We start from the raw sequence: 13,682 nt of genomic DNA, 5'->3' as shown, positions 1-13,682 counted from the left end.
ATCATAACTAAGGCCTTAACGTTTAATGTACATTCACCATGTCTACATTTTATTCTAAATAATTATAGTGAAAAAAAAAAAAAAAGACTTGCTAGAGCAATTTATTCTCTAGACATTTTTAAATTCCTTATCTAAAACTATGCTCTAAAACTATATTATATTTTGAATATAGAGGGCTAAAACTGCACCTGCAGTAAAAAGAGAGGGTGGAGCAGGAGGAGGCTGATGATGAATGCCAGTTGTTACTACAGTAGGAACAGAACTGGTTGCAGAGTTTGGGGGAGCATCCATGCCAGATGGCTGCAAAGGAGGAAGTGGAGGTGGTGGTCCTGTCAAAACCAAAGAATAAGAAATATCATCTGAAAGCAAACAAATAAAATAAGTTATTTGTATATCCAAACATGACATTCTCATTTATCAAACTATAATATCTAAAAACAACCAAGTTCTTAAAACTATATTAGTTTCCTAGCGTAAAATATCCTTTTAATGTATGCCAAAACAGGTTTGTCTTAATCTATAAAGGACTACAGGCAGCTGAATGGGCATAATTCAAGGCCACTCCAAAACACTGGAAATCGTATGTTTCCAACAAAGTGGGGGTATATTCTAAATGGAACTATCTTGCTCTTAAGTTTCCAGCAGGCATCTATAAAATTACTTAAGATAGTTTTTAACAAAAGTGAGCATCAAACCATTAACTGTTTAAAAAGACTATGAATGGACATATAATAAGTCCAGGTAAATAAACATATACTACTTACCTGTGACAGGTGGTAGACTGGGTGGTAATGGGCCTGGTGGTGGCACTGGGGGTCTCAGATTAACGGGTGGGGGTGTAAGAATTGGTGGAGGTGGGGGAAGTCCAGGAGGAGGCGGTCCTTCAACAACAGGAGGCTGTGCTGGAAAAGGCAGCATACCAGGAAGATTCACATCTTCTACAACTACCGGGTCACTTCCATGATCAAAAGGGCACATGTCTCCTCTCATACAGAAACCCTTTTCTGTGAAGAAAAATTGAAAGAAACATGAAAGTGCTGGACATAAAAATTTCCTCTAACAAAAGTGAAATATTTAAAATATTTTTAATATTGGACAAGTATAATCAACCAGATCATAATTAACCATATCATAACCTTACCAACTAATTGCTAATAATATAAAACACCTATCTGATAATATAGCTAACATATACACTAAAAAAAAAAATCACCAAATTAAATTGAGTATACCTAGCTATCAAGATGGTATAAAACTAATTTATGTAAAAACTTATATATATGTCATATTTTTGTCATGAGGAACATATGCTGTATTTAAATCTCTCATTTAAAACTTAAAGGATATTGCACCTACAGCTTTAATACAATATATTCAACTTTTATAGTAAAACCTTAAGACTCTTTAATTAATTTATAAAATTACAGAGGTGATATTCACATTTTTAGGTTCTACTTACATGCCAACGACCATTCGTTTCTAAAGAAGTGCGTTTTATCAAGAATAATTCAGTAGTAGATTCCCTGATAAATGACTCTGTAGATATTGTTCTTGTTTGGGAAACTCCAAAAATATATCAAGACTTACACGCAAATAAATATCTTTAAATTGATATTCAATAGTCAGTGTGACTAATGGAAGTTTCAAAAATATTAAGGAATTCATGAAATGCTTAAGATAAATTTCCCACCATTTTCAATAGGTTAAGTCTTTGTATAATTGTGTGCAACCTAAACTTTCGGAATTTAGTTACCTGGAAATACTAACTCAGTACTTCATGAAATAGCTGAAAGACTTACCATCATAGTCTCTACATCGTTTCTTTGGCATTGGTGGTCTGACATATGAGTTGTGGTCCACCTGATCTTCATGAAATTCAGACCAACTTTCAGTAGTGTTATTACCATGATGAGTAGGAGCAATTACTGTAATAGTGCTGCTCAAAGTAGGTACAGGGTAGTGGCCAGATGAAATATTAGGTACCGAAGAAACTGGAGTATAATTGTTTTCTAGTGGATCTGTTCTATCCAAGTCATATTTAGGTTTCACCAGATCTCTTTCTGCAACAAAACATAAATGACTTAAAAACTATACTCTAGTAAAACAAATGCTGAAGATCTAAGAAATAGTGTGATTTTTGCTAAACACAGAGAAAATGTGTAAATTTTACACAATCCTCAATTCTTTTTAAAAACTACTCAATGAACACAGAATGTTCCAAGATAAGCTACTTCTTTTCAGTGTGACCTAAAGTAAAAAGCCACACAACGTTGCTCTATTTAATGAGTTTTTTCCTTGGAGGTATTTATAGAAAAAAGATAATTCTTAATCTTCTTCATTGTAATCTTAGTATATATAACTTCATCCTACAAAACATGCAACAAAAGTACGGGGAAGGAAAAAAAAAATGGCATAGATGACAGAGACTCTGTTCATCCGTCTGGTAACCAAATCAAAGTTGTGATGGAAATAAGCAGCAGCAAAGAAAAACCACCTGAGATCTAGAGGAACAAGCCATACAACTAGGGAGAAATCCAAGAAATCACCCTGCAATGGCAGAAGACAAGACAGGGCACGGATGCAAGGCTGCCTGGTCTCAAGTGGCTGAGTGAGACGGAGGCTGCGGCAATGACAGTGGCAGAAGCCTCTTAAAGAGGCTGTGTCCGCGAGCGGATTTTCACAGTGACGGACCTGCTCACTCTGAGCACCAGTGTCCATTTGGCTGTGCACAGGGGGCACCAGACACTTACAAAAAGACATTGTCGGAGGGCCAAGAGGAGACTCATTCTACAGAAGTGCTGGCAGTATCCACTGTTCCCTGTTGAGCCCTCGCCCATACCGATGCACCAGACAGAGTGCCACCATAGCCATGACTTCATCAAACTGGATAACAGAGGTGTCTCCACCCAGAAGATTCCTTGAAACCCCACCTCCCCCAACTCACAGCTCCACTGAAGCCATATCCAGGTGTGTCTTTGAGAGTCTGGTGCTCTTTGCTCACATTGGAGTCAGCTGGCCTCAGTTTCTGGTGTGGCTTTTATGAGGCAACTATGAGCACAGCATCTGTGAACTGCTTGCTGAATATTAACTGGTGGCCCCAGAGGGAAGGAGGCTTTGGTCTAAGTTTGGCTGGCAGCTGAACCCCTTTCAAGACTGTGCCACTGAAAACCTACTTCACAAATCTGCACTAATAAGACCGGGAGACTTAGGAGCTTTGCTTAATACATAGAAAAAGACATGGAAAGGCAGCCAAAATGGGAAGACAAAGAAGCAGAAACCATACGACAGAACACAACAGAGATCCAGATATAATGGAGTCAAGTAATCTAACAGATGCAGAGTTCAAAACACTGGTTATAAAGATGCTCAATGATCTTTTGGGAAGTGTAGATAAATTCAGTGAGAACTTCAAGAAAGAGAAAAAAAACATAAAAATGGAAATAGAAATTATAAAAGGGAACCAGTCTGAAATGGAGAACACATTATCTGAGATGAGAAGTATATTAAATGGAATAAACAAAGGAATAAACGAAGTGAATAAAGAAGAGGATCAAGTGTGCTAACTAGAGGACAGGACAGCCAATCAGAACACTCAGTCAGAATGGCAAGAAAATAGACGGTAACATTATAAAAATAATTTAAGGAGCATATGGGACACACCATGAAGGTTCCAAATATCCATCTGATCAGTGTAACCGAAGAAAATCAAAATGTTGAACAGCTGTTTGAAGAAATGATGGAAAACTTCCCTAACCTGGTGAAGGAAACAGACATAAAACTCCAGGAAGCTCAGAGAGTTCCAAAACTCAGGGATCCAAAGAGGCCCTCACCAAGACACATAATTAAAATGCCAAAGGTTAAATACAAAGAGAGACTATTAAAAGCAGCAAGAGAAAAGCAGGTAATTACTTATAAGGGAACACCCATAAGACTGACAGCTGACTTCTCAAAAGAAACTATGCAAGACAGAAAGGTTTGGCGAAAAGTATTCAACAGGATGAAGACCCAGGATCTACAACCAAGGATACTTTATCCAGCAAAGCTATCATTTAGAGTTGAAGGACAGATAAAGAGCTTCCCGGACAAAAATAAGCTAAAGGAATTTATCACCACCAAGCCAGTATTACAGGAAATGTTGGAGGGACTTCTTTAAGAAAAAATACAAAAGACTCACTTTAAATAGACACACACAGACTAAAAGGGGATGGAAAAAGATATTATTTTGATGGACCTAGAAAGTATTTAGGTCAGACAGAGAAAGATAAACACTATATGATTTCACTTATACATGAAATCTAAGGAATAAAAAGAACTGATCAAAAACAGATTCGCAAATATATTGGACAATTTGGTGACAGAGGGAGAGTTTAGGGGGCTGGAAGAATGGGGTGAAGGGTTAAAGAAGTACAAATTAGTAGCTGGTGGATGGTTATAGGGATAGGGAGCACAGCATAGGGAATGCAGTTAGTATTAGCTAGGTGGAGGGTCAAGGGAGGGGGGGAGGAATTGGGGGCATCATTTTACGAACTATATAGATGTCTAACCGACATACTGTATATTTGAAACTAATTAAAATAAATTTTAAAAAGTACAACTGGAAGTTTCGAAAAGGTCATGGGAATGTAAAGAATAGCATAAGGAATATAGTCAATAACACTGTAATAATTATGTGTGGTGTCAGATGGGTACTAAATTTATCTGGTAATCACTTTGTTATAAATGTCTAAACACTATGTTGTATACCTGATACTACTGTATGTCAACTGTAATTAAAAAATAAAAAATTATTTAAAAAATAAATAAATAAAATTACGGTTATTTTCCTGTGATAAACATTTAGTTGTAATCCATCAAAATACTCTAGCATGGTTTTATACAGTGAACACTATTTAGTGAAGATGAGAATGAATGAACAAAGGAAGTAAAAAAAGTTCATAATAAATATGAAGAAATTAACCAGGCTGAATATGGTCTTAAGGAAAGAGAAAAGATGTTAAGAAGAGTAGTTAAGTGAAAGATGTGCAGAGAGGCCTAGTATACATAGATCATGGGGGAAAAAATCTTAAAGCATTAGAGAAGTACCTAGCTTATATACAGGCTATTAGTATTTCCTAAAGATAACCGTACAATAAAGGTTGCAAAGATTAACAAAAATCTAAGCCTGGGTGAAGGTGTTTTACTCAAAAGTGTGTTAGTTGTTTTATTTGCTATATCTTCCTTTTAATAATATACATTGCAAGAAATATTATACATGTTAGAAATCACATGGTCTTACAAATACATCTGAAATGAAGACTTAACTTTTCAGTTTTGAGGTAGAACTGATATATAATTAACTGAAAATATCTAAAGCATACAATTTAAAGAGGGGGAGACTGACTATTTTATGTATATACCTGTGAAACCAAACACCACAATAAAAATAATGTGCATACTGTACATACTCATCACTCCCAAAAGTGTCCTTGTGCCACCTAATAATCCATCCCTCCTTTAATCTATCCCAGGCAAACACTGATTTGTTTTCTGTCATCATAGGTTTATTTGCATTTTCTAAAATTTTACATAAATACTAATCTTTGTCTGGCTTCTTTCATTCAGCATAATTATTTTGTTGCACATATCAATAGTTCTTTCCTTTAAATCCACTGTATAGATTATAACACAATTTGTATATCCATTCACCTGTTCATAGACATTTGGGTTGTTTCTAGTTTCGGGCTATGACAAATGAGGCTGCCAGGATCATTTGAGTATGAATCTTTGTGTGCAAATACACTTTGATTTCTTTTAGGTAAATACCTAGGAGTAGAATAGCTGGATCCTTTTGTGGGTGTAGGTTTTACATTTTCAAGATACTGTCAAAGTGTTTTCTAAAGATTCCAGTTTACTGCCATCCTCACCAATACTGGATAAAATCAGTCTTTTTAATTTCAGTCATTCCAATGAATGTGGAGTGGGTAATTCATTGTGGTTTTAATTTGCATGAAATAAAAATTTTTTTTTTTAATTTTAAAAGCAATCAATCACCTGGACCAAATCAAAATAGAAAAGAAAGAAAGACAACACTGACAAAATTTGAACAATTTTTAAAACCCTCAATTAAGAAGTGTTTTCACAACAAAAGAATGCAAACCAATATATACACATATATGATTTACCCCTGCTTCGTGTCCTGCTTCTGCTTCTAGTCCTGCTTCTATCCCTATCCCTGTCACGAAGCCTCTCTTTACTCCAACTTCGACTCCGACTCCTGCTGTAACTGCGACTTCGCCCTCGTCTTCTATTGTACCGGTCTCTGTATGAATCTCTTCGAGGAGGGTTTCGATCATAATCTCTTTTGCGAGAACGATCATCTTTTTTCCTCTCATCACGACTTCTAAAGAAATAAATGATCACTTTCATGTTAATAATTTTTACATAGAGAAAAAACTCTAAATGCAAAAGTCATATTAAATTCTTATATCACGACTCTATCCCACCAGAATACAAATATAGGAAACTAAAAAACAACTGAAAAACTTAACATTATCTGCTTAACTAGTCCAAAACTCTTTTAAGGGAAAACTACTCATAAAATCTTAATCCTTTATCTTATAAACAAAAGCATCTATACATTAAGGCATCTTTACAATATGTCTTATTGCATATATTGTCTTATACATGTATGTACCATGTCTCATACTTGTAGGCATGTATCACATGCACTGCACTCTAAATGCTTTTGGAGCCTTTATAGAAAAAGTAATGTATTCATGCTAAAGGGAAACTATAAGCAAAAAAAAAGTCTCATGTTATGATTTCATTGGAATTTGAAGTTAGGAATAAAAATAACAATAATTAATAGATACCAACCACTGTGTAAAATCTCACTTCTAGGACATATGAATCTGACCTAGATATTCTTGGTAGAAGAGAAGTGAGTTACACTTTCCTAGACCAATAAAACAGTAGACATTATTGCCCTTCAGAAAAAGATAACTAACATCTAAACAATGAAGATGGTTCAATGAATCAATCACCTATTTTCTCTGTATCGAGAGCTTGATTGGGGAGGACTGTGATTTAGCCTTCTGGAAAACTTCTTCTCTCGCTCTTCCTCCTTTATGATCTGAGACACACGCAAAAAAAAAAAAAAAAAAAGTGTAATTTTAGTGAAAATTATTCCTTGCCATGTTACTACTACAATGACTTAATTGATATTAAAATATAGAAGCAAAATTGTCATCTTCTAAAAGTATTTAAACAAAGAAATTTCTCTTCTAAGTATCATCATCTAGTTAAACCATTAAAGACAAACATGCTGAAAGTTAAAGTGAATATAAAGAAATTTGTAAATGTTTGTCTTAGATAACAGTAGTAAGAAAACACTTTACGCAAGTGTCTTTATTTTAACATTATTAGTGAAAACCCAATTTTATTCCTTCTTTCCAAAGTCCAACATACATTCATGTTTTGGTTTCATGGATTTGGTTTGGCACCAAACGCCTTAGGGAATACGGGAGAATGCATAAGAACTAACCAAGCCAAGAAAAACACATTTCAGAAAATAGATAAGATGAAATAGTTCTCCAGTTTCTCATAGTTTGGCAGTTATGTATTCCTCTTTCCTACAAGAGGCCTCCACTCATACTGTATAATTAATAGAAAGCAGCCCTGAAAAACATTCCCTTGTTTAGTGCTACTTTCTCTAGGCCAGAATTTCCCATGCTATACTGCCCAGGACACCGTTTCTATAGGATCATTAATAGGTATTACTAGAAAAAAAGGATTTGGAAGATAAACAAATTCAGGAACTATGAAACGTGTGGCTTCTGTAAATATAATAGGACTCAAAATTTTGCATTTTTAATAAGAATCCTAAGAAATTCTGATGCAGGTTGTCTACAGATAGTATAAAAACGTAAAAATGTTCCAATTGTTCCAGTTGCCCCAGCATCCCTTTGGGGAAGAGCCTCTCATTATCAAAAGTGTCTTATACTGGATGATAAATTAAATGGAAATCCTATCAATAGACCAAACTCTGACACTGCTTAAAATCCTTTTTGTAACAGCTTACCTTTTTTTTTTCTTGTAAATACTTCTGTTCTCTTCCTACCCATATCAACTCTCTCCCAAACCCCCAAAATGGGTACAAATAAAACTCTTCTTATGCACTTTTCCTTTCTGTTTGCCTCAATGCACACTTGCCAGTAATTTATGTTGACAGATCATCATATTCCACAGTATATGATCAGTAGGCATCTTTTACTTCACTCACAGTATTTTTAATCCAGATTATCATCTGACATTCTCACACTTCTAAAAAATCAGGGACAAATATCCTTAGCAATTGGTCAAAAAGCCTATAGTGACAAATTATTATATCAACAGAGGTAAGAATAACGCTTTGCCACTAAATAGTTTTGGGGAAAGACTTCTTATTGCTTCTCAAACCAAAAGCCCATGATTTACTAAAGATTTTTTAAGAATTCAAATGTAATTTGTAACAGCAAAAATCCGAAACCAATTCAAACTTCCATCAGTGGGAAAAACATATATAAGTAATAGTGTGTGTATATATATAAGTGGCATAAGCAGTTGCCAGCACAATATCCACTAACCCTTTCTTCCTCATTAACAGAACCTCTATACATTTTGGTATGAAATATGCAGTTATAAAATTATGTCTGGTCTTCCCCTGCAAAGTGAAGTGATACAGGTGTTTTGTGTGTGTCTACCTATATACATATATATGTATGAAAATACTTTCAAAGATTAAAATGTATTTGAGTATTATATAATACATATGCATAGCATTATATAATAAATATGAATTATATAATCTGCGAAAAAGATTATAAGGTGAAAAAAACAAAGGTCACAACCACATCTTCCACTACACAACAATCTCTCAATGATAATAGTAACTACTATTTACTGAGAACCTATACTATGTGCCACACACTTTGCCAGGTGCTTTATAGACGTTATTTAACTGTATTATCATTTCACAGCGGAGTAAACTAGGCTCAGAAAAATAATGTTTTTAAGGTCACAAAGCACTTAACTGGTAAAGCAAAAATTTTAACCAAGATTTGTTTGACCTAAAGTTGGAATAACTGTAGAAATATAATAGCATGTCAATTATTTTGCTGGAATTACAATCTTTAAACATTAAATTTAGCAGATCTGAATTATGATTATTAAACAAGAATAGTAATCTTGAATAAAAGGTAAAAACTTCAAAACTTCTTAAAGTGTGAAGTCATTTCCATTGCTCTGTGAAGGTGCTTTTATTTGGCTACCTTAAATACAGTTTCCTACAAAATGCATGTGGAATAGAAACAGATCTACTGTCAATCTAATTATTTTCATGGAACACAGATAATGAGCCCATAGCTATAAGATACTGTGCAGAAGAGAATTAAAAGCAGGCCTGAGATTATTATCCTTAGAAAGACCAGCTTGCAAGGTAGACCCCTGGCTGGCATCTGTGAACTTTGATTTCTGGAGGGTTCTGTAATTCCCTTATAATAACAGTAAGTCCTTACGCTTGAATTGTTTGTGTATATATTCTAGTTTATGCTAAACACCTGCTTTCTTCCTAGGAGTCTGAAATTTGGGTACATACTAGGAAGAAGTTACCTACTCAGCTAGAACTAAATAAAAACCCTGACCACTGAGTTTGTAACAAGCTTCCCTAGTTCACACATGTTGTCACTACTTGTTAAGTACTCCACTGAGAAAGGCCTCTGGAAATTTGGGCCTGCTTTCCAACAGACTTTGAAGCATACATTTTATTCCCTGTGATTTTGCTTTGTATCCTTCCACTGTTAAATCATAACCATGAGAATGACTATGCTGAGTCCTGAGTGCTCCTTGTGAACCTGGCGGTGGTCTTAAAGACTCCTGACACAGATACAGAAAATACAACTCAGTTTAATTATTCCTTATATATTTTAGAGAACATATAAGGGTTAACACAAATCCTTACCTCTTCCTTTTTTATATCTTTTTCTTGGTGCTGAAAGAATTCTACCTTTAAGCTTCCTGACGATGGCTGTTCTGGAGGAGGTAGGTAACTCTTTGTATTCACAGCATCAAAAAGTTTTTCCACAAATATCTGTGTCTCTAAAAATAGAATCAAAAAACACAGATTAAACGATATTTGCTAAGACATTAATTCTCCACTTAATACTTCCTAACCAGTATGGCATGGCACAAGTCTTGTAGTAATACTGATGTATTCAGTTTTCAGGGTGGTTGAGGCTAGAATGGCCAGAGCTTCTGGGCCAGTTACTTCCAGCCATGACTAATCTCCACGTACTCTGCTCAGAGTGCAAAACACGAACATTACCATTAACTAGATGTTGGTAAAGTGAAAAAAAAACGAAGGAGAAGCATGCTAGACAACATTCAAAGTAGTTTCCTAAAAAGTACTACTTTGAATAAGCTAGGATTCAGTTATTTTCTTAATTTTTAAAGAAAAAAATCAGCATGCTTTAAAAGAGCATAAGGATATTAATCAAAGAAAAAGCTTCCTTTATAAATAAGCTTTGGAAAAAAATCAGTAATAATACTGGTTCAACTTTGCTACAATTAGAAGATGTACTGAGTTTCTTCAATATTGTAAATAATCTTATTTTTAAATAACTTATTAAAATAAAATAGTATTTTTAAATCAAAGTTCTTACCTTTTTGAAGAAATACATCCAGTTGATCAATACATAATGCCTTTAACTCTTTTTCACTTTTGTCTTTTTTTACTAAAGCGAGAACATATTTTGCTAGGGCTGATGGATCTGCATCACAACTGAAGAAAAAAAACAATGTTGAAGAAAATTTAGCTATAAATAATTGCAAGTTCTACAAATTCCATTTACAATCTGACTTAATCAGTATGATAGCTACCTGAGTTAATATGTGTAAAAAGTACCTGGCTCATGGAAGGCAATAAAGTTCTCTTATATTAATATTCTTTAGGTAATATATGTAGTTGTTGTTATCCTTCTAAATATATACTAATATATGTATTAAAAACTCAGTAGGCTTTATTATTAAAAAGAGAAATTATAACAAAGTAAAAACAATTTCAAAACATCGAAAACTAATAAAATTAGTGTGCTACCAATAAAAATAACAAAAAACTTTTTCCCCCTCAGAAACACATAATAGCCAGAAAAACAATGCGCAAACAATAAATGGAAACTTAAAAACGTACCACAAGGTCTATTTATTTTAACAGAAAAAAAAAGTTTAGAAACAGACCCAAATATATATAGAAATTGAGATTTTTATAATGGTGGCAATCCAAATCAATGAGGAAGAGATGAACTATGCTACCTGCTCTTAAATTCATGACCTACAGGAATGAAAAATGTCCAATGTGCTACTAACTTAATTTTCAGGGTACTTGGTTAGTGATCGTTGAGTCAACTTTTCTCATCGATCTTCTTCCATTTATTTATAAAGACTTGAACTAGATTATGACTCATAAGAAGAAAAAAAAAAGTCCATTTCAATGGTACATGAGATAAAAAAAAACTTTGAAATTTACTTCAATATACTTACTTATACCAACAAATTTTTAAATAGACAAAATAATTTATGATAAATTAATATTTTCATGGTTTATTATAATGAGCATAGAAATACTTTGGTCTGTTATGAAATAAGCATGAAGAAATGGGACAATAATCTCATAAAGTATCAGCCTATAGATAGATATATCAGGCAATCTGGTAATACTACATGAGAGACCATGAAATAATACTTACTCATGTTAGGTAACTTGAATAACATGATAGTTTACATTACCTTAATTAAAATTAAACTATACATACTTCAGTTTACTGGAAATCACTGTGTTACATAACACTATCACTGCTATATACTGTTTTATTGCAACTAACGTTGATAAATTCTACACTGAGTCCCTAAATATAATTTGATTTTATATTGGCTTGACTGTTGCGGTGAGTTTTCAATTTAATAATGGCTTTTCTAATGATCTGTCACTTAACATTTCTCTAAACACAACACCAAATCTATTCCACCTCCATCCCATTATTTTTTAAAACAGGAAACTCTACAAGTTGATTAAAATGTTACCAGCTAAAAATCTGGAGAAAAGTCTTTGTGATTTTTATCATTATGATGGTTGATGGACTACCGTTTTATAAAAAGGCAAGACAGAATTCACAATCTTTTCTCAACAATTTCTATAGGAAACAATTCTAATCAAATCAAGAACCAATAAACGTCACAACCACAACATATCAATGAACACAGACAAAAATTTTAAATGCCTGAGATAGTGTGAAAGATGGATTACTTTTAAAAATTTGTTAGAAGGCAAATTATATACTAGAAGTTTTTTAATTTCACGTTTAATAGCAAAACAGGTAAATGTGCATTCAGAGACAATTTTTTCTTAAGTCCTATAAGAAGTGATTTCATTTTTATTTCAGTATTTTTGAAAACAAACCAACAAAAGGTATGTACTTGCAAATTACAGCCTTGTAAAAAAATAACTTGAACCACAGAAGTGTAATAATATATCAAAATTTATGGACCAGGGAAAAAACAAATTATGTGTTCACTTTTCTATTTGTCTTAAGTAAAAGTGCTGATGCTGTGTCATCTGAACATTTAGCAATGATAACCTCCTAGGCAAAATTAATGACATACAAATGTCTAAATTACCAAATTGAAAGAAAATTATATTCACACAGTAAGGCTGTTGTTTAAAAAAAAACAAAACTGTCTCCATGATAAGCAATGCTGTTCATTAAGTACTTTACCACACCAGTTGCCAATGCTGATGACAAGCTTGCGATTTGAATTATCTTGTCAGAGCTAGACGTTACACTCTGCTCTAGAGCTAGTATTCTGGAAACATGTGAAAGAAAAGTGGGACTGAAATCTTTCAGATGAGAGAGAGACAAATATATATGTGTGTGTGTGTGTGTGTATATATATATATATACACATATATATAATTTTGAAATGTTTAAGGACAAAGAAATAATACTGAAAGAGTGACATACTTCATTCCTACCTTCAAGTCAAATTCCCACAAATTCTATATTCTATAAGTACTTAGTCTAGCAAAAACATAATCTGCAAATAAAGCACGATTCTAACCACAAAGTGCTTACAGGAAAGGGTCCCAAAAGAACTGAATTTTCTTAATATTTAAATCGACATGAATCAAATCAGCCCTAATATAAAGGTTATAATTACCACCCTAACACATTCATTTTTTTACTTTTTAATTCAGAGCTTTCAAAATAGTAATGAGTAAAGTACAAAAAAGCTAACACTCCAGTACAATATTTCAAAAGGAAATTTGTTTTGTTTTGCTCAAGTTTTTTAGAGGCTTTAGAAATTCAGTGGAAGATAACTGATGAAAATTGTACCCAGGCTTCCATTTTCAGTAATCTTGAGAAGGAGGAACTGGAGGTGGCAGTGGGAATTTAAAATTAAATTTAAATATGTTAACTCAGTAACTTTAGAACATGGATATACACCCACATCTGTTCCTACCAAATTTTCACTTTATATTCAAGAAAAATACCTAATTTGCATCAGCCATGGTTCTATTACTCTGTACTTAGAATTACTCTTTCAAAAATCCAAATTCCATCGTAATATAATACATCAAAAAACTCAATTGCTATAGTTAATAATAAAACTTC

At 33.5% G+C, this 13,682-nt stretch overlaps 1 protein-coding gene across 18 annotated transcripts in view; it reads right to left on the bottom strand.

Moving 5' to 3' along the window:
- RBM26 (RNA binding motif protein 26) overlaps nt 1–13,682 on the bottom strand; it is a 78,967-nt gene that overhangs the window by 43,460 nt on the left and 21,825 nt on the right. For 13 of the 18 annotated variants that reach the window (XR_004953394.1, XR_004953396.1, XR_004953395.1 and 10 more), the window contains exons 2-8: nt 10,677–10,795; nt 9,977–10,113; nt 7,023–7,111; nt 6,162–6,379; nt 1,800–2,060; nt 765–1,004; nt 189–359 (exon numbers count right to left, since the gene is read on the bottom strand). Coding sequence is in view for 9 of the 18 variants with exons in the window: in XM_036228886.1 (XP_036084779.1) it covers nt 189–359; nt 765–1,004; nt 1,800–2,060; nt 6,162–6,379; nt 7,023–7,111; nt 9,977–10,113; nt 10,677–10,795 (1,235 nt within the window). In the remaining 9 variants the exon portion in view is untranslated. The remainder of the gene's footprint in view (nt 1–188; nt 360–764; nt 1,005–1,799; nt 2,061–6,161; nt 6,380–7,022; nt 7,112–9,976; nt 10,114–10,676; nt 10,796–13,682) is intronic. The other 5 variants (XR_004953398.1, XR_004953399.1, XR_004953402.1 and 2 more) reach the window with 1 other exon arrangement.

Source organism: Rousettus aegyptiacus, unplaced genomic scaffold (genome assembly GCF_014176215.1).
Source record: "Rousettus aegyptiacus isolate mRouAeg1 unplaced genomic scaffold, mRouAeg1.p scaffold_m13_p_11, whole genome shotgun sequence".
Taxonomy (NCBI): Eukaryota; Metazoa; Chordata; class Mammalia; order Chiroptera; family Pteropodidae; genus Rousettus; species Rousettus aegyptiacus.
This window is presented reverse-complemented; position numbering and strand designations above follow the sequence as displayed.